Consider the following 19,147-nt stretch of genomic DNA (forward strand, 5'->3'; position numbering starts at 1 on the left):
CGTGTGCGCTCTACTCTTTTTAAAAGTGGCCGATTGAGTTGAAATTTGGTGTACGGGTTCTTTGGACATTAAGGACGGACGCTATTGATTTTCAGGAAGCTGGTTCAATAGGAACAAAAGTTATAGGACTTCGAGTGAATCGGGAACAGGAAAAACTACGGGCTCAATATAATAGAAATCAACATATTTCATTCCCTAGGTCATGTATCGGGTTGGGACTTCCGCTAGATTATTCCCTATGACTCTTAGATGTGTAATACTTTAATATAACTCTTCTCTGTGGTATAGGTCGAAAGTTTTAGAGCAAAATGTAGCAAAAATTACACTTTATACATGAATTTAGAGTTTTAAAAGGTTTCAAACGCATTATCTTGATGCAGCAAGAGTACATCACGTGTACATTTGATAACCGCATGTGTGTGATTCAAAAATGTTAAATTATTGCCATATGGGTTTTGATCAAAATAATCAAAATCGTTATTTATGCACCAAGATCGTCGAGAAAAAGACTAGGGGCATTATCTCAATTCTCAAGACATAAATTTGATGCATTTCTGGCGACCACATGGATTTTGATCAAAACATGTCAAAATCGTTATTTATGCACCAGCATCGTTGGGAAAAAGACTAAGAGCATCATCTCAATGACCAAAACATGAATTTGATCTATTTTTGGCGACCACATGAATTTTGATCAAAACATGTCAAAATCGTTATTTATGCACCAAGAACGTTGGGAAAAAGACCAAGAGCATTATCTCAATGATCAAAACATGAATTTGATCTATTTTTGGCGACCACATGGATTTTGATCAAAACAAGATTAAGAGCATTATCTCAATGGCCAAGACATGAATTTGATGTATTTTGTAACATTAAAATAAATTATCGTTAAAAGTTATTGTAATACTAAGGATCCTTCGATATTTCGTTGTATCGGTTTATTAATTTACTATTCTTAAGATCCCAACACTTTCTCAACGAAAATTTAATTTTTGTTTTTTTTGAGTTCAGATTCTGTACTTAGTGGTTTTCCGTAAATGTAGTAAATACCAAACTGAATTGCTGACATAGCTCTTCCATCTTTTGCTGCCTTATTTAAGTTGAATTTCGATCATTTGACCCAGCCGTAAGTGACTTTTGTACAGGTTTATTCCCAGGGTTATTCCGCATATTTAGGCAGCCCGTTTATTATAAGAGATATAAAAAAACTTAAATACAAAAGTGGTGGGGGTTTATCATAAATCGCCAGAAAATGTAAAGTAAACAAACAAATGAATATCACAAAGTTAGTTAGTAGAAACCGCAAATTTGGTAAATTTTGACTGGAACGCTAATTTCTTTCTGGTATCAAAATATGTGCCGTTTTTGAAATATTTGTATTTATAGTATTAAACATAGTATACATTGTGACCAAAATGAGGATGTCTATCATGGGGGTCTCCGAAACCATAAAAGATATGATGATTGTCAAATTAGATGCGCAATTAAAGAGTTATTTTTTAAACAAAACAAAAAAATTCCGATTGTGACGATATTCCAGAAAAACCGTAATCTGCCGATTTTGTTTTTATTTTTTTTCTGATATTATTTCAACAGATAAGAAAAATTAAAAAAACACTTTCCCAGTGCCACTGTTTGGGCTCTACAAAACACCTTTGAGAGATTTTCAATACAACGTTTCGTTTTGGAGAAATTATCAACTTTATTTTCTATATGGCCAGTAACTGTATTGCATTTTTTATTATGAATACAACGATATGCGATACACAAAACAAAAACAAAAGTTGGAAATAGTGATGGAACGATATCACTTTTTTTTGCCGATACGATATATCGGCCGATACCGATATTTACGTGCCGATATATCGTATCGTATCGGCAAACAATAGATGGCGTTACTATTTAGACACGGTCAAGCAAAAACTTTTGAGATCATTGCCTCTACTTCAGCTTCCGAAACCAGTACTACAAAAAAGCAAGGTTGGGAAAATGAAATAATATTATATTTGGCATCTTCAACTCTATTAAAAGATAAATCCCCTTTTGAGTGGTGGAAGGCAGAAAAAAACAAATTACCTATTCTGTACAACGCAGCTTCAGTCTACCTTTCAGCACCCGCTGCCAGTGTGTCAAGTGAACAACTTTTTAGTGAATTGGGTAATATTTACGAGCCTAAAAGAAATAGACTAAATGCAGATAGGGCTGAAATGTTAGTGTTTTTGCATCATAATATCAAAAAGTTAAATTTTAAGTATTAAGTATATATACATATATGCTGTATTTAGAACCTGCTATATTAGGTATATTTTTTGTTGTTTTTTTTTTAACTTTTTTAGTAAAAATGTTAACTTTAGAATAAAACATTTTATTTTCTTTAATAAAGTATTTCATTTATGCACTGAAGAGTTAAAACAGCTAAAAAAATTGTTTGCCGATATACCGGCGCAATTACCTTGCCGATACGATACGATACCGATAATCGGCAACAATTGCCGATATACCGATATCAATATCGGTATCGTTCTACCACTAGTTGGAAACTGTTGGTTTGAACAGGATAGGGCACCCGCGCACAACGCACTTATCATACGAGACTACCTATCGGCGAAATTGTCCATTTTCTAAGGAATTTGTTGTCGGTTAGGTATTCTCGCACGATTTGAACGTTGTGCGCGGGTGCACCATCCTGTTCAAACCGACAGTTTCCAACTTTTGTTTCTGTTTTGTGTGTCGCATATCGTTGTATTCGTAATAAAAAATGCTACTCGATACAGTTTTTTTGTTTTTGTATTTGTTCAAATATAACAAAAACGAAATCGCCAAATTTCGGTTTTTCTGGCATATCTTTGAAAGTAATAAGAATTTTCTGGTTTTCTTAAAAGCATGGTAATAACTCTTTAATTGCGCACCTTTTCTCTAATTTAATCGTCGTATCTTCTATGGTGTCGGAGATCCCCATGATAATAATAATAATAATAATAATAATAATAATAATAGTATATACGAACCACGTACAGACAAACACTAATCGTTACTTGATTTTAATCCTTGCGATTACTTAACCAGGCTAGACCTGAGTTCTCACAAGAAACACCGACCATAATAATAATAATAATGGCTTTTATTGATTAGGATAGACATCCTTATCTTGGACACAGTGTATATAAATATATAGTATTAAATTGTATTACCAGACCACAGTTGCCATAACAAAACATATGGGCAATGGTCATTATTATTTATTATTAATTAATATATTATTATTTTTACCCTGGAAATAACCTAGACCAACTTTACTTTCATTTTCAATAAACAAAATGTAACCAAAATTTACTAATGTTTGATATGGTTACCATTACTTCCAATACATTTTCTGTAATCTTTATTCAATTTAAGAAAAGTATTGCTAATAAGTGTTTATAAATTCAAATATATTTCAAAAAACTCCTAAGGAAAACGGAAACGGTCACCCACAAGCACCTGTCCAGCTAGCTCAATATTAAACATTCCAGAGCACGTCCGTGGCGGATGCCACTAAAAATCTCGATAATAACCTGGGCACCAAAAGAAAAATCTATCACGAAAACAAGCGATCGATTGACTTGACACAATTAACGAAATCCTAATTACCCGTAAGTGTTCATAGTCAAAATATTCGTTCGTAACTGCGATTTTCATTAACTGATGCACAAACACAGGCACCAAACGATGACACTTCGAGACTTCAGTTCATTGATTGCACTTACATTTTGAGTTAAACGACACTGGATTCGTTGTAATTACAGATGTAAAATTGGCTCTTTGATGGTGGAACAACTCCTTTTAACTAAATACTTGAGACCTTAAAGAAAGGCTTCACATGAGCGATAACTGACACTCTGACTAACTCTTTCGTAAGCTTCACTTCTTTAATTCGGATTAAACATTCACTTTAAACGGCGTAATAAAATTCTCTTAAAGCATTCACTAATTTCTTCTAACGGGTAAGACGGAATCTCTTGCTTAAATACGGCAAATCATCAAAAAATCTCAATTAACCGCCACCACCAAACGAGCTTAATTGAAGTCCGTCTCTTCTATTTCATTTCTTCGTTTTTCTCTCTCTCAATTTCCGCCTCTCCTCTACTTCAATTCGCGTCTTCGAAATTAAACACGTATATTCTATTATGGACGTAATCTGCTTTATCTTCCAAGTAATTAGCTTACGCCCCGACTTACGCAGCGATAACAAATTTCTTATCGCAAACCAATAGCAATTGAAAACGGTGTGTTATTGTAACGTGATCGGCCAAGAGAGAGTGAATTGATTAATCGCTATTAAATTAAATTAGTGAGTTTATTTGGTTAACTCAATATTAATATTAATATTACAGTTACATAAATTTTACACACTTCTAAAACTGAAAACTAATGGCAAGGTACCTAAGCATCCCTTAAAGAGGGATAAAGTATTTCGAGATTGGTTAGGTACTTTAAGTTGATTTTCTTAGAAAACTTGATGAGTTAGACAAGATTGACAAATACGGTTTTACCGCGAAATAGTAAGCTCTTATACCTGGAATGTTCACAATACTGGCGTCGAACTATTTACAAAAGAACACAAGACAATACAGAACTTCTAGAAATACTTAAATAGCTAGGATTATGCTAAAGCTAAAGCATTGTATAAGCACCTTATTATTCAATGGCTAAAGTAACATGACAAATATTAGAGGGTTATTACATTATAATGAGTTCGTTTTCACATTGAAATAGAAAAACAAAGTTAAAGCACTTGCCGGTAGGTACTTCCCGAAAATGCAAGCACAAGTTTAATCTAATGCGGTGGTCTTCAAATTGGATGTTTGCTGGTACATAAAACCTAGCGTTTTTGTGGAGGAGCTACATATTTGTTTTTCGTCGACCTCTCGATAACAATATAAATTACTCCTTAATGACGAGTACAATGATGAAGCTTATTAATCGTTAGCAACCATTAATGGTTAGCAACCAACCATTATACGTTAGCAACCATTAATCGTTAGCAACCACTTATACATAACAACCATTTTATTAAAGGGAAATGACAATTATATAACAATTCACTTTCGGCAACAGCTGAGAACTTCCATCCACCTAACCATTTTAATCTCGGTTTTAATGTAGTGAGATCAGCAGCCAGTATGGTCGCCAAACGATCTCAGCAAAGCATATCCTGATGTATGTATGTGTAGCTCCTCGGATAAGGTATTGTTAAGGTATTCAGTTGCTTTACCTTCAACATTGAGTACGTCGACCACAGGGATGAACATTTCCATATCTTTCACTGTTAATACACGTACTTTAGTACAGTTGCAAAAGAATTAATTACATTCTAATTTCACATACCTTTTCAAGGTAAAATGTCAACGTGACATTTTCGGAAATATCTCCTTTCAAATTCATTGTATTCCATCAATTGCCGAACTGATCGAAACCGTTCCAATAAGTTTCTTTTGATTTGAGTGGATATAATGTTAAAATCGTCTCCGCAGCAGAGCAAGCAACATAATCTTCCACTGCGATTATGAGGACTGACGGTACAGCATAAAACAACACATTACTATAGCAACGACAATAGCTGTAATTTAGTGAAAAATCGTCGGAGCTCATAATTTCGTTTGTAATTTCTTGTAGTTGAATTTAATATTACCTACCCCAGTGAAGTCGACGAAAAAATGTTGTATGCAATTCATGTATAAATCGGCGATTATTGGTTCGTTCGAATTTAGTCCACTAAACATCTCACTCACCAATAAAACGCCTCATTTATACACTCATTGCATAAATAACTATTAATATGGTTCGAGAAAGTAAAAGTGTTGTTAATTGTCCAAATCCTAGTTAAATTATTTTAATAATATAGTGATAATGAAACGTAGTTTGAAAACATACTTCGAGATGCCGATAGTTTTGCTTAGGCTAATAAACGAGAAAGCGCGAGAAAGTTTATGGAGAAACGTTCAAATGTACTACCTCAAAGCCAAAAATTGAGTTTTATGCATTTATCAAAATCGCTATATGTACGTGGGTTATTATCCTTAACTCATTTTTTATCAGGTTTTGCAAAAATAAGTTTATACAAAAGTTGACCTAAGTACAATATTATTCAAATTTGGTAGTATTATTTATACAGGGCGGTTGACAGTCCCCAACTTGAAAATTTTAAATGAGAAGCCATGTCTTGTATACTAAGCACATTCAACACTATAATTCTTCGAAACAACCGACCAAAATAAGAATTAAATCAAAAGCAGGAGTCAAAGATGTGCAGAAATGCACGAGTAGCGTGAAGCGATATACAAATCCGGATCTAGAAGGGACTGTTAAAATACAAAGTTTTTGACAGTCAAAAGGTCGTTAGTGACTTAATATATCGTTTGTACAAATTTGAAACAAAGGTATGGTAAAGCAAGGTATACTCGCTAAAGATGCGTAGAATTAACAACGAAAAGTTCCAAAAGCCTTATTGAAGTCGTGAAATTACGTAGTTTGAATTTATTAATTTGTTCCAGTTTGTATGATTTGATCTACTGGAACGTCTCAATTCTTTTTTAGTACGAGTATAATACAATGGTTATCTCGTAAACATATGCTTATCAATTTTTAGAAAATAGAAGACGTAGATTATAGTCAATCAATTATTGAGCAACACAAAACTCTTATCCTTACTTTTATCTAAATAATATTAGAAAACAGAGCTTGCAGCGTCTGCGGAGCAGAGTTGGACTGGGTCACTGGGTCAACTGGGTCACTAAATTAAACTGGGTCGCTGGGTCTGGATTCTGGATTACGATAGGAGGGTGAACAATGTCCACGCGTACTTAGGCCTCAAATTCAGGCCCTTTGTACTACCTGCCTGACTAGGGTCGCCCGACCCCTCGACATCACTCAAGCCATCCCACACGTGAGATGAACCTTAGGACGCTGGAAGGGGAGGCGGCTCTAATCGTAGCCATGTCCGGCCAGGATTCCCCCAACATGGATCTCTCTGGTCTCAGTTGGACTAGAGCGGGACATTCACAGAGTATGTGGTATGCCGTCTCGTCGTCTGTGTAACATCCTCTACAAGATGGTGATTCCACCAAACCCATGCAGTGCATGTGCTTGTTTAGTTTACAGTGCCCAGAAAGTATGCCCACGAGTAACCTCAGGTTCTTCCTTGATAGCCCTGTACAAAAACGCGCCAAGCTACGAGATGGTCCTCTGAAGGCTTCTCTCGCATGGCGACAATCTAACATCAAGTTCCACCTAGCCCTGTGCTGGGTTTGGGTGTCTTGAGTTATTAGGTTGTTTACAGTTTTAACTGTAAGTGAAAGAGCCGGCTCTGGACCATAAAACGCCTGTTTTGAGGCCAGTCGGGCTAATTTATCGGCTTTCTCATTACCTTCCGTTCCAGCATGCCCTTTGACCCATACGAGCTCAAGGGTGTTGCTGCTTGCTACTTGCTCTAGTACGTGGTGACATTCGGAAACCATCCTAGAGGTAATTTTACAGTGACCAAGTGACTGCAAGGCAGCCCTGCTGTCACTTGAGATTCTGATAGTTTTGTTCTTTATGTTATGCATAAGAACTGTTCTTGCACTAAGCGTTAATCCTACCAACTCTGACTGGAATACAGTAGGAAGTTTACCTAGTGGTTGGGTGATATGGAAGTTCAGTTCTTTGGAGTAAATACCAGTGCCTGTACCTTCCATTGTCTTAGATCCATCCGTGAAGATGAATATATCTGGTTGGGATGCCATATTCTCATCAAAGAAGATGTGATAGTTTTTCCCTAATATGAATTGAGGAGTGAGTGAGTCCGATCTCCCCTCTAGGATAGGCAGACGCTTGATCGCTGGGTCACGTCATACTCTTTTCAGTTAGACCCAGTTTGACCCAGTTTGACCCAGCGACCCAATTTCACCCGGGGACCCAATTCGACCCAGTCACCTAGTTTGATCGAATAACGCAGTTAAGTCAGTGCCCTCGGTTCAAGTGTACAGATTATGAAATAAATGAAATGCTGGTTTGTTGAAAATAATACTCGATTGCTTGACAACTGCCATTTCTGTGATGTTTGCTTTAATACTGCCGTAAAAAACTTTCCATGTCCCGAATTGTATTAGAATAATGTTATTTCTTTGCTTCAGGGCTTACCAGTTTGCTTACAGGTGTTCATTCACATTTAATTTTTTTCTACTAGTTAGCTTAATCCAAATAAATCTTTTCTCTAAATACTTTCATTGACTACTTGACTACAAACTATAAACAAATGCATTTGATTTTTTTAGGTATTAGTTCTCTTGAATGAAATTGGGCTAAGTGCTTGTTGTCGAATATTATTGAGGAAGTTTTTTTTAAAATTAAAAGTTACTTGAAATTGTTTTGGATGATACCTAACAATAATTTAATTACTGGGCCTCCGGGTCAAGACGGGTCACTGAGTAAAGCTGGGTCAAGATGGGTCTCTGAGTCAAGCTGGGTCACCGGGTCAAGCTGGGTCACCGGGTCAAACTGGGTCACCGGGTCAAGCTGGGTCAAACTGGATCACTGGGTCAAGCTGGGTCACCGGGTCAAGCTGGGTCACTGGGTCAGTAAACTAACTGGTTCACCGGGTCACTGGGTCACTCTATGCTTGACCCAGTCCAACTCTGCTGCAGAGGATGCGGTAAGTTCATCAGTCTCCTTTTCATAATGTTCCAAACATGCTCGATAGGCGATATACTGGGAGATCTGGGTGGCTATGGCAAGAAATTGACATTCGGCCCTATGCTGTATCACTATCGTTAAGAATAACGATATCGTTATGCGGCGTTACCATAATTTTTTAAAAATCGGTATGCTGTATCACTCGTAGCAAGTGTGGGATAACGACTATCGTTATTTTGCAACCATAACCAGAAAAACTTAACGACAGGGTTCATGCTACCCGTTTGGGGCGTAACGATCCTCTCAGCGATTCGTTTGGAGTTTAAGCGGGTGTTAAAGAGAAAGAAAATGAATAATTTTCAAGGATTTTTGCAAGTAGCTTTGTTTGGGCAATTGGAAAATGTAATGAGGTGAGTTCTGTGTCTTTTAATACTCGTAGATTATGTTCTTATTGAGACATGAGGAAAACATCCAACGAAGAATTTTACGAGGCAACAGCGATCCGTTTCAGCTGGGTGAAATTGATTTTCAAAAAAATTTCGAGAATCTGTAAGGCAGTATTTTGGTCCATTTCCGCTGGCAAACTCCTGCACAAATGTTTGATTTTGTTTGCCTCCAACGGTTTTGTCTTTCCGTGGAGGATTATTTACTTTCAATAAAATATAACAAGTCCTCAAATTGTTTCCTAGTGGTTTTTTCCGCCTCTTATTATTCTAAACAACTAGGTATAGGTACACGTACAATTAATACAAATAATTTTAAAGAAACGTCTGCATTTCCAAATCTGGCGGGCATTTGTTTAAAGATAAAGCGCGCACCACAACGCCCTCTTATATTTTATCGCTGTGGTATTTCACTCTTACACGCACTGCCGTTGCGCAGCGTTCCTTGTCTTCTAGAATGTGACACTTTTTTCCGAAATAGCCACTGCGAGATACCGGGCAACGTTACGATACCGTTAAAATATTGATACAGCATATCGCGTTTATCGATAGTCGTTGTGGTCATCATAACCTTTGATCGTGAATCTGCGATAACGATTGATCGTATAGAATAACGAGAGTGATACAGCATAGGGTTGATTATCATGTGCAAATAAGTCCATAGAACGTCTTTCAATATGAGGATGGGCATTATCCTGCTGGAAAAGTGGGTCTTCCAACTGCTGAAGAAATGGAAGAATATCGGGTTCTATCACGTCATCCACATATCACTGGGGGGGTCATATTACCTCGAATGAATAACAAACGAGCCCTACTCCCATAAGTTATAGTACCCCATACCATAGTTCCCACAGCTTAGTGCACATGCCTCATAAATTCAACATTGCGACGTTCCCCACGTCTTCGGCTGCCCTTCATATACGGCCATCATGCATACCCAAACAAAATCGGGATTCGTCGTGGTAACAAAAGATGTGGCCGATAGGATTCCAGGTCGTAAGCTCTGATTTTGCGGTAAACCGTTCGAAGTGTTACAGGACGACCTTCGTTAGCTAACAATTGATCGGCAATTGACCTGGTACTAGAGAATCGGTCTTTTGTTGCCATAAATCAAAGATGGCTATCCCGCACTTCAATTGTTCTTTTTCGCCCCCCACCCTTTCCTGTCCCCTTCCTTTCCTCTCTACGACGATCCTGCCCCTTCCCTAATCCATGCCCGATTGCAGCGAATCATGGTGGATTGACTTCGGTTAAGGTGACTTGCAATTTTTGTGAACGAAAAACCACCTCCGCCCAAACCAACAACATGACACCTGTCAACTCCTCTTAATTCGCGGTAATTTCCACTTTGGCGTATCTAGGCATGATCACAGCCTCAAAAGAAACGATTAAAAGCGAAAACAATAAGAACTGATCAAAATCTCGCAAAAAGTACACGATATAAGAATACTAGAAAAAAATGAAAGAACTGTCAAATAAGCCATTACCACTTGATCCATATGAATGAAATTTTAATCAATTGTTACCTTTTAGTAGTTAAATGTTTCTGCCAAGTTTGGTCAAAAAATTCCAACTCCTTCTTGGTGTTTCCATGTCACTGAGTATATAAAAAGCTTAAAAGGCGCCCGAACGACCGACAGTTCCTGAAACTATAAGCTCCCTTTTGGGCATCAAAAATGCCCAAAATTTCATTCTTCTACCACGTAGTACACAGAGAACAAACATGTAAATAAGTTATTTATGCATCAAGGGCATTAAGGCGATATTTATGCCGAGGGCGACAGAGCCCGAGGGCCTCCGGCCCGAGGGATTGTAAGTCGCCCGAGGGTTAAATATTGAGTAATGCCTGAGGTGCATACAACATTTTATTTTTCATCATTCCAAAGAATGCATTTCCAATATACAAATGTCATCATTATATTGTTTGCCCAACATTAAAGTGCTCCCATACGAATCAAGTTGCATCTTTTTGATGACATAATATAACTCCGTCAATCAATTTGACAGGCCGTTTGAGGGCATAATGAGATGACAATCCATTATGCCCTCTCATTATGCCCTTGGGCGTAATAAACTGCTTCATGTATCACATATGACAGATATAATTGACATATAATAGGCAAATGAAAAATAAATGAATTTATATCTATCTCTCTGCTTGTCTACTGTGCATTATCTGCTTCACCAGTCCACCATTCACCCGATCACTATGATACGTTGCGTTGGAAAGTTGTTGAGTGTATACTCTTGCAAGGTTTCTGTGATAGTAGGTACATCTATCCTACGAGAGATGGCGTGCGTGTAGTACGAATTAAAATTACCTATGAAATGTTTTCCCGATGAAAGTGAACAAGAAGTTTCACAATGATAATTGCTATTCGCGCAAGTAGGCCACCTTTTAATAAAACGAATGGAAAATTTCTGCGACGGTTATGTTTTTGGTTTATTCTGTGCATGCGCGATGCATGACATTATTCAATGGACGCGGCACATTTAGGTAGAGATCAATTTAGAGAAATAGAATGCCTACTTATCGGTACAACATGGAATTACTGATACTGAGGTAAATGTATGATTTGTTTAACGTAGGTAGGTATTTCAGATCTTTTTAATTGAGAAGTTATATTTCTCATCGTATAGGTACCCAAATTCAGTTTAAATGATAATAAAATGCCCATGAACTGTGTATTAACGGTTACGTTTATTGCGCAATTCTACGGGACCTGTTTTAGTAAATTTAACATGGCGATTGTTGGGCGAGTTCAATGGACTTTATTCAGAAGGAGGAGTCGCGAATAAATCGATAAAAGAAAAGGTCACACAAGGTCAAACTATGGCATCTTAGTAAATAACTTTACACACGTTCCTACTTGGTGTTCACGTATTACGCATTAAATTAATCGGTTTGACCTTGTGACGATTAAATTATTTTGTGGGGCGTTGGACTTTCTCATTTTCTCCCACCAGCTGTGCGCGCACAGTCGACCTTGAATAACCCCCCATTAGTGATCCCTCCGGCAAAGGAGGCGCCTTTGTTACCCCTCTCCCGGACATGCATCGTTCGTCGCGTCTTACAAACAAAGCGGCAGCAAAGCAACAACGAGTGTAGGTTGATTAGTGCAGTTCGTTTCGGTTCGGTGGAATTCCTAAAATAGCGTTTAAATAATAGTTTTTTTCACCACCATGCGTTATTTGTGTCGACTGTGTTCGAGCACCGATAAGATTATTGACGTTTATCATTCACAATTAGAAAGTGGGAAACAGCTGCGTCGATACATTTGGTTAGCGAGCGGAATTGAAGTAAGTTGGCCGCGTAAGGTGCTTTCCTTGCCCTTTCCGATTTTCAAGTGCGACGAGTGGAGACTCGCGCGCGTGTTTTTGACCTTTAACGGCATCCAATTTCATGTTTTAATGTTTCATTCAATGTTGGACGTAAAATTGTGTGCGCGTTAATCGATGATAAAACCGAATTTTTAGTGTAGCGCTTTATTTGTCTTGACGTAAATTATTGTTAGCATAGTAACAATTTAGCCATCACGAGCCTCCAGATGCATAACCCGTCATCTCTTGTTCCTATTGACTTATTTTCAGTGAGCAAATTTATAATTAAAAATCGCTATAACGAATCGATTACCGTTTCATTTGTCAATATATAAACCGAATTTAATACCTGGATGTAAGTATGTTCTTTTACAATACGGAACATTTTATCAAAAACCTATTAATTTTACAAAGTTTTTTGAATTTCTGCAACTTTTTAAATTATGTTAAAGAGTTTGAATTTGGAAATTATCTATATTTTTTAGATCACTTTGAAATCTTTAAATGATTTTACACTTTATTAACGAACTCCTAGCGAGTTTATAATTTTGCGGTGTCTGTCCGTCCGTCCGTCCGTTAGCACGATAACTCATAAACGAATGGACCGATTACGATGAAATTTTGCAGGTGGATTCTTTATCAAATTTGTAGATCGGAGTTCGTGAATTGGCAATGTAGACCAAAAAATAAAGTAGGCCCTTTTGACATCTCCGTTAGTTATGAACCGAATTGCATGAAATTCAATATGCGCATAGCTTTAGCCATATAAAAAACAATTCCAAAAGTTGAGCCCAATCGATCAGTACTCACAGTGCTCTGCGCATCTCGACCATTTATAAACCGAATTGCAAACTTTCTTATTTATGAAGGTATTTAAATGAAGTTTGACGCATAGCCACTTGAAATAAAAGCAAATGTAGCGCCATTTTCCAAATTTGGTTTTGTGTAGGATGTGCAGTGCCAACTTTCTTATTTATGGAAACAATTATTTAATTGTTTCATTTTGAAATTTCATACGTATACACTTTAAATAAAAGCAAAACTAATCAGGTTTAAAATTTGGTTTTGCACATGCTATGGCCATACCCAGGAGCTCGTTTGCTATATTTGTTTAATTTATTTTGAAGTCATTTGGTAATGTCCATAAGTTTTTTCTTTATATTTGTTAATTTTTTTCATCAAAATGATTCCCAAATTTATAAACTTCAAATGTTCTTAACCTTAGGAAAATTACAAATCATATTTAGATGTATTTACCGAGGTTTTTACATTCTGTTTAAAACATTTTTGAGACTGAAAAAATCTTTGCAATCTTGATAAATTTTTATTTGATCGTTTTATTTGAATTTTTCATAAATCAGTCAGTTATACGCTGGACCCAAGATAAGGATGTATCTATCTTGGGATTTCAGAAACCATAGAAAATACGAATATGGTCAAATTAGGGAAATTAAAGAGTAATTATCATGCTGTAAAGAAAACCAGAAAATTTCGATTAATTCTGAAGATACAGCAGAAAAACCGAAATTTGCGGATTTGCTTTTTGTTTTTCCTGATGTTATTTGAACAGTTACAAAAAAATAGAAAACACTTTCTCACTGTCACTTTTTGAACTTTGACAAATTTTCAATACTTGCCTTTTGTTTGGGAGTAGCATTTTTAAGGCATTTTTGAAGAATTAAAAAAAAATATGCTATTGTTTGCGTTTCTACTTCTACCGTTTTGAACTACTTCTAGCGGAATGGTCCTAGAGTCCTGGAATTGTTTGTAGTAGGTAGCCTATACCTTGAAGGTGTGCCAGACGGTCATCAAATTTCGCTGTCTAAAAGGGGGCCCGTCCCACGAATTATTTCGTGAGGTGCTGTTTTTGAAAGTAAAACGTGCATAACATTTACATACGACAACCAATTGGTCTCAGATTTTGCATACGCATGCCTTTAGTGGTAGTAAGTTAAACTTTAGAAAATGGAGGGGGGGGGGGCATGTTCTACCTCGTGTTCTACCCTTCATGGTATTCTAATGAAATCATCGAAATAAATTGGTTTGTACAAACTATAACTTTCCCGTGCGACTCTTTTTCGAGATCAGTGAGCGACGGGGCCTGAGGGGGGAGAGGGGGGGGGGTTAAAATTAATTTTATCTCTCATTGTATTCTAATTAAAGGTCTCAACGAAAGGAACCGTTGCCGTTTGCCGTTCTTTCTGTCCTCTTATCAAAGTACGGGGGGGGGGGGGGAGTGGAACTAGTTTTATCCTTCATGGTACTCTAATGAAAGGTCTCAACCAAAGAAATTAATTTCTATCAACCATAGCCCTCCTTCTCGACATCTTATCGTGATCGGGTATATTTCCTTATACCTCAAAAACGGCGGAAGAGGGTACTCACAAAGGGCGATTGAGACGTCTGCAAGAAATATATCCATTGGTGATGTCAAAACAAAAGCTATTTCGGTTTAAAAAATGCGCTTTATCTGCACATGAGTTTTTATTTTATTTTACCTTTATTTTTGAGTGGGCGGGGTTTCAGCCAAGGCTGCTCTACCAACCCAACCCACTTTACATTTACAAATATCCATGCCCGAACCCAGATTCGAACCAGGAACCCTTAACACCACAGTCCAGCTTTAACTGAACTGCGCCACACGGGCCGGTACAATTTATAAAGGGTCTTTCAATATGAGTGATAGTTTTTCAAATAGAGATTTCTCGGTTTCTAATCCATATTTTTTTAATTTCTAGGTGTTACTATATTTAGTATAGTGTACAGACTCCCCTCGATCGGTTGGAAGTAATAAAAAAATATTACCAAAGTGGTAGCTCAGTTGTGGCTACTCGACGTTTACTCACTCGGGAATTGGGTCGCCGTCATCGGTACTCTGCGCAGGTTATAAGTCGCACTGTGAAAAAGTTTGAAAGTGAGTTAACTTTACAAGACAATAAGCTACCAAAAAGCCAACGAAACGTGCGAAGTGATGAGAACATTGCAGCTGCAGCGGCCAGTGTTGTCGATGAGCCAAATTTGTCGATAACACGAAATTGGAGTGATCGGATGCGTCAGTGTCAACGAGCCCGTGGTGGACATTTGAACAATATCTTATTCCACACATAACTGCATTTAGACCGGGAGATGGTGACACTTTTTGTGGTGTGATTTGCTACAAGTATGGCGACCATTCAAAACGAAAATGGTGCTAACTCTCTGGGAGTGGGGCCGTTATTGCGTGACGATTGTTTAAACATGTCGGAAAATTGAATGATTTTGAACAATTTGCTACACAAAATTCTTTGGATTTTCTGATAGTCGGTGACATGACAAAACAAATGACGGAAACGAAATGCCATACTTTTCCGGTGGGCCTTATAGCCCGCCATACTCATTTGAAAGTATCGATTGTTTGTATTTTTTTTGGGTGATTTGCTACAAGCTCATTTTTTTATGAGCATCAAGTCCTCAATCAGTCATTCACGAAAATCAACCTGCCATACCGCAGCGACGGGCCCGCATAGCCGCCATACCGGCACATGTCATTTTTGTTAATAATTTTGGACGATTTGCTACAGTATGGCACTTGGATTTTCCGAAAGTTCGTGCTCCACATTGACCCATGATATATGTGCCATACTCGTCTTGAAGGCTAAAGATGGCGCCATACTCGAAAATCTGTTTTCTTAAAACATCTTTGTGCTATAACTGGGACAAGCAAGAAACCTTGAAAACGACCTTCTCGCGAGCTTCAGAAAAATGATTTTATTATTAAAAATTGGTAACACAATCCATTCTAAAGAATAATTGTTCTAAATTGATTAACTTATCCCGACAAGATCGTACTCGCGTTTAACAATTACTCGTCATCGGTATCGGATTCCTCAACATCGTCATGGGTCTCTTCTGTTTCGTTCCCATTGCCCTCGACACTACTCAAATCGATTTGATTTTCATTCTCTTGGTCAATGCGATCCAGAATGATATATCCGACAGTAGTGGGCATGTCGTCGCCGTCGAACCAATTAAATTCATAATTATCTGTGTGCGTTAACTTCCATCTGTAATATTCAGGACTATAATAATATATAAAATATATAAAATTATGTTGATGGGTATTTCAGATGCACAGTGCCAACTTTCTTAATTATGAAAGCATCTAAATGAAATTTGATACCTATATGCACTTAGAGGTGCAAAATTTGGTCTTGAACATGCTATAGCCATACCCAGGAGCTCGTTTGCTATATTTGTTTAAACGTTTATTATTATTATTATTAGTGTTATTTTAATTTGTATAATGTTCAAATTTTCATCGTTTCTTAATTCGAAATAAATACAACTGCCCTGAAAATTTTATCAAAATTGATCAAAGTCACTGGGTGTTCAGATACTTATGGCGGGTAGTATAAACTTGATGGCAGCTACTACCTACTACCTGCGATCCATTGAATGCAATGCAGAACACAACGACCCCGACCGGGACCTCTTCAACTTGACTAAGAAGTTCGAGTGGGGCGGAGAATATTAAGCGACATAACATCTCGTGATAACACAAGATAGGCCCGGGATTCGTGTTTGAAACTTGATATTTACTTTTATTACACCTCAAACTGTCACGAAACATTGGTGCCATACTGTAGCAAATCGCCCAAATTTTCGGAAAATTCTTACATTTTTGAAAAAATATTATACATAATTGGCCCATGCCACAGGTATGGCGTATCGAACTTTCTATTTCTGACTATAAAAATAACTGGTGGAAAAATTTATAGGGTGTAGAAAATCGCCCAAAATTATTAACAAAAATGACATCTTTGTGCCGGTATGGCGGCTATGCGGGCCCGTCGCTGCGGTATGGCAGGTTGATTTTCGTGAATGACTGATTGAGGACTTGATGCTCATAAAAAAATGAGCTTGTAGCAAATCACCCAAAAAAAATACAAACAATCGACACTTTCAAATGAGTATGGCGGGCTATAAGGCCCACCGGAAAAGTATGGCATTTCGTTTCCGTCATTTGTTTTGTCACCGACTACCAGAAAATCCAAAGAATTTTGTGTAGCAAATTGTCCAAAATCATTCAATTTTCCGACATGTTTAAACAATCGTCACGCAATAACGGCCCCACTCCAGAGAGTTAGCACCATTTTCGTTTCGAGGAGTACTTAATTAAACCTTTGAATGGTCGCCATACTTGTAGCAAATCACACCACAAAAAGTGTCATCATCTCCCGGTCTAATTGTCCAAGCTTAAAAATAAAGCAAGAATTAACTTGATATGTCAAACCTTTGTTGTGTTATTCAAAATTAACATCCTATCATTCTTAATGAAAGACCCTTTACTTGTTTATTATGTATACAACGTATGCCACTAAAAAAAAACAAAAGTTGGAAACTGTAGCTTTCAACAAGATGGTGCACCACCCCCTAACCCTGCGAGAATACCTAGCGGAGAAGTTTTCCCTCGAGTTTTCCATTTTTCAGGAAGTGTACGATTGGGGCGTTGTGCGCGAATGCGTCATCCTGTTGAAACCAACAGTTTCCAACTTTTGTTATTTTTGTGATCAGATAACATTGGATATTCTTAAGATAACACGCTAGATTTCTCCGAAACGAAACGTTGTATAGAAAATCTCTCCGTCTTGTAGAACTTAGTTTCCTAGCTGAGCTATTAATAGCGTACTCTTATTTAAAATGATTACTGATTTTAATTGTTTCGAGAGCGTACAACTTTCAAAAGGGGAAAGTTTTAATTCTTATGGATCACGATAATTCACGATTAAATCTTGATTTTAATGAGTCTATTTGTAGCCCGTAATTAACTAATTTTTTTTCATGAATTCTTGCGCGCATTTGTCGCTTGTAATTACTTTTGAACGTTTTTTCAAAATACATAACAACTCTGTGTCTTTTTGGTAGAAATATTTCACTGTATATAGACTCCGAAATTCACATAATTCTCACGGTCAACAAGGTAACGCCAACGACTCGGCTTATTTAAAACGTAATCTTGGCCCCCAAAATCGAATGCTCGAAAAAATCGCACCTTGGACCTCACTTTATGTACGATGATCCCAATCCGAGTTCCTTCCGATTTCCGAATAACTCCTATTTATCTTTTCTAGTTCATTGACGCCCCTAAATGGCACTCAGAGCGAGTATAACGATGGGCATTCCTTAAAATTGCCAACATTCCAACGTCATAAAAATATTAAAAAAATAAATCCAATATTATCAATAACGTCAATAATTTTATATTTCAAGGTAACCAAGGATAAACAACATAGTGTAGTGAGGTAAACTTATTATTCGAGATCTATCACGAATAAATAGTGTCAAAAAATAAATAACGCGTTCGAAATATCAACTTGGATGTAAATTTATTACCGTAACAGGAACTCTTATCTCTGTACATATACCTAAACCACATTGAAAATCTTGAACTTGTTATCTACATTAAACATACATCCTTCGGAAGTGGTACTTTACATGATAGCGAAATCAAACAAATGTCCGCTGGATGCTATAGTTATTGTGAAACAAGATCAACAGTATTGAAGTGGGGATGACTAATTCACGCTTAATACATACTTAAAGTCATTAAAGATGTATGAACTTACCAGAGAGGACTGATTTTGCTTGCAAAATGCCGTTTTCTATGAATTAGAAAGAGAATAAAAGAAGAATTGGTTTGTCTACGTGAAAGTTCTAAGTCAATAGTCTTCGGCAAAACGCTTGTCCTT

General features: G+C 37.1%; 1 protein-coding gene across 3 annotated transcripts in view; it reads left to right on the forward strand.

Annotated features, from left to right (window-relative positions):
- LOC116172210 overlaps positions 1-19,147 on the forward strand; it is a 39,402-nt gene that overhangs the window by 15,210 nt on the left and 5,045 nt on the right. Inside the window, exon 1 of one of the 3 annotated variants that reach the window (XM_031489382.1) lies at positions 12,165-12,398. The exons of the other annotated variants lie outside the window; for them this stretch is intronic. Within the exon in view, the coding sequence (XP_031345242.1) occupies positions 12,282-12,398 (117 nt within the window). The 5' untranslated portion in view covers positions 12,165-12,281. Of the gene's footprint in view, positions 1-12,164; positions 12,399-19,147 lie in introns of those variants that run through there. 3 annotated transcript variants of the gene reach the window in all.

The sequence above is a fragment of the Photinus pyralis genome, unplaced genomic scaffold (assembly GCF_008802855.1).
Source record: "Photinus pyralis isolate 1611_PpyrPB1 unplaced genomic scaffold, Ppyr1.3 Ppyr1.4_LG1, whole genome shotgun sequence".
Lineage (NCBI taxonomy): Eukaryota > Metazoa > Arthropoda > Insecta > Coleoptera > Lampyridae > Photinus > Photinus pyralis.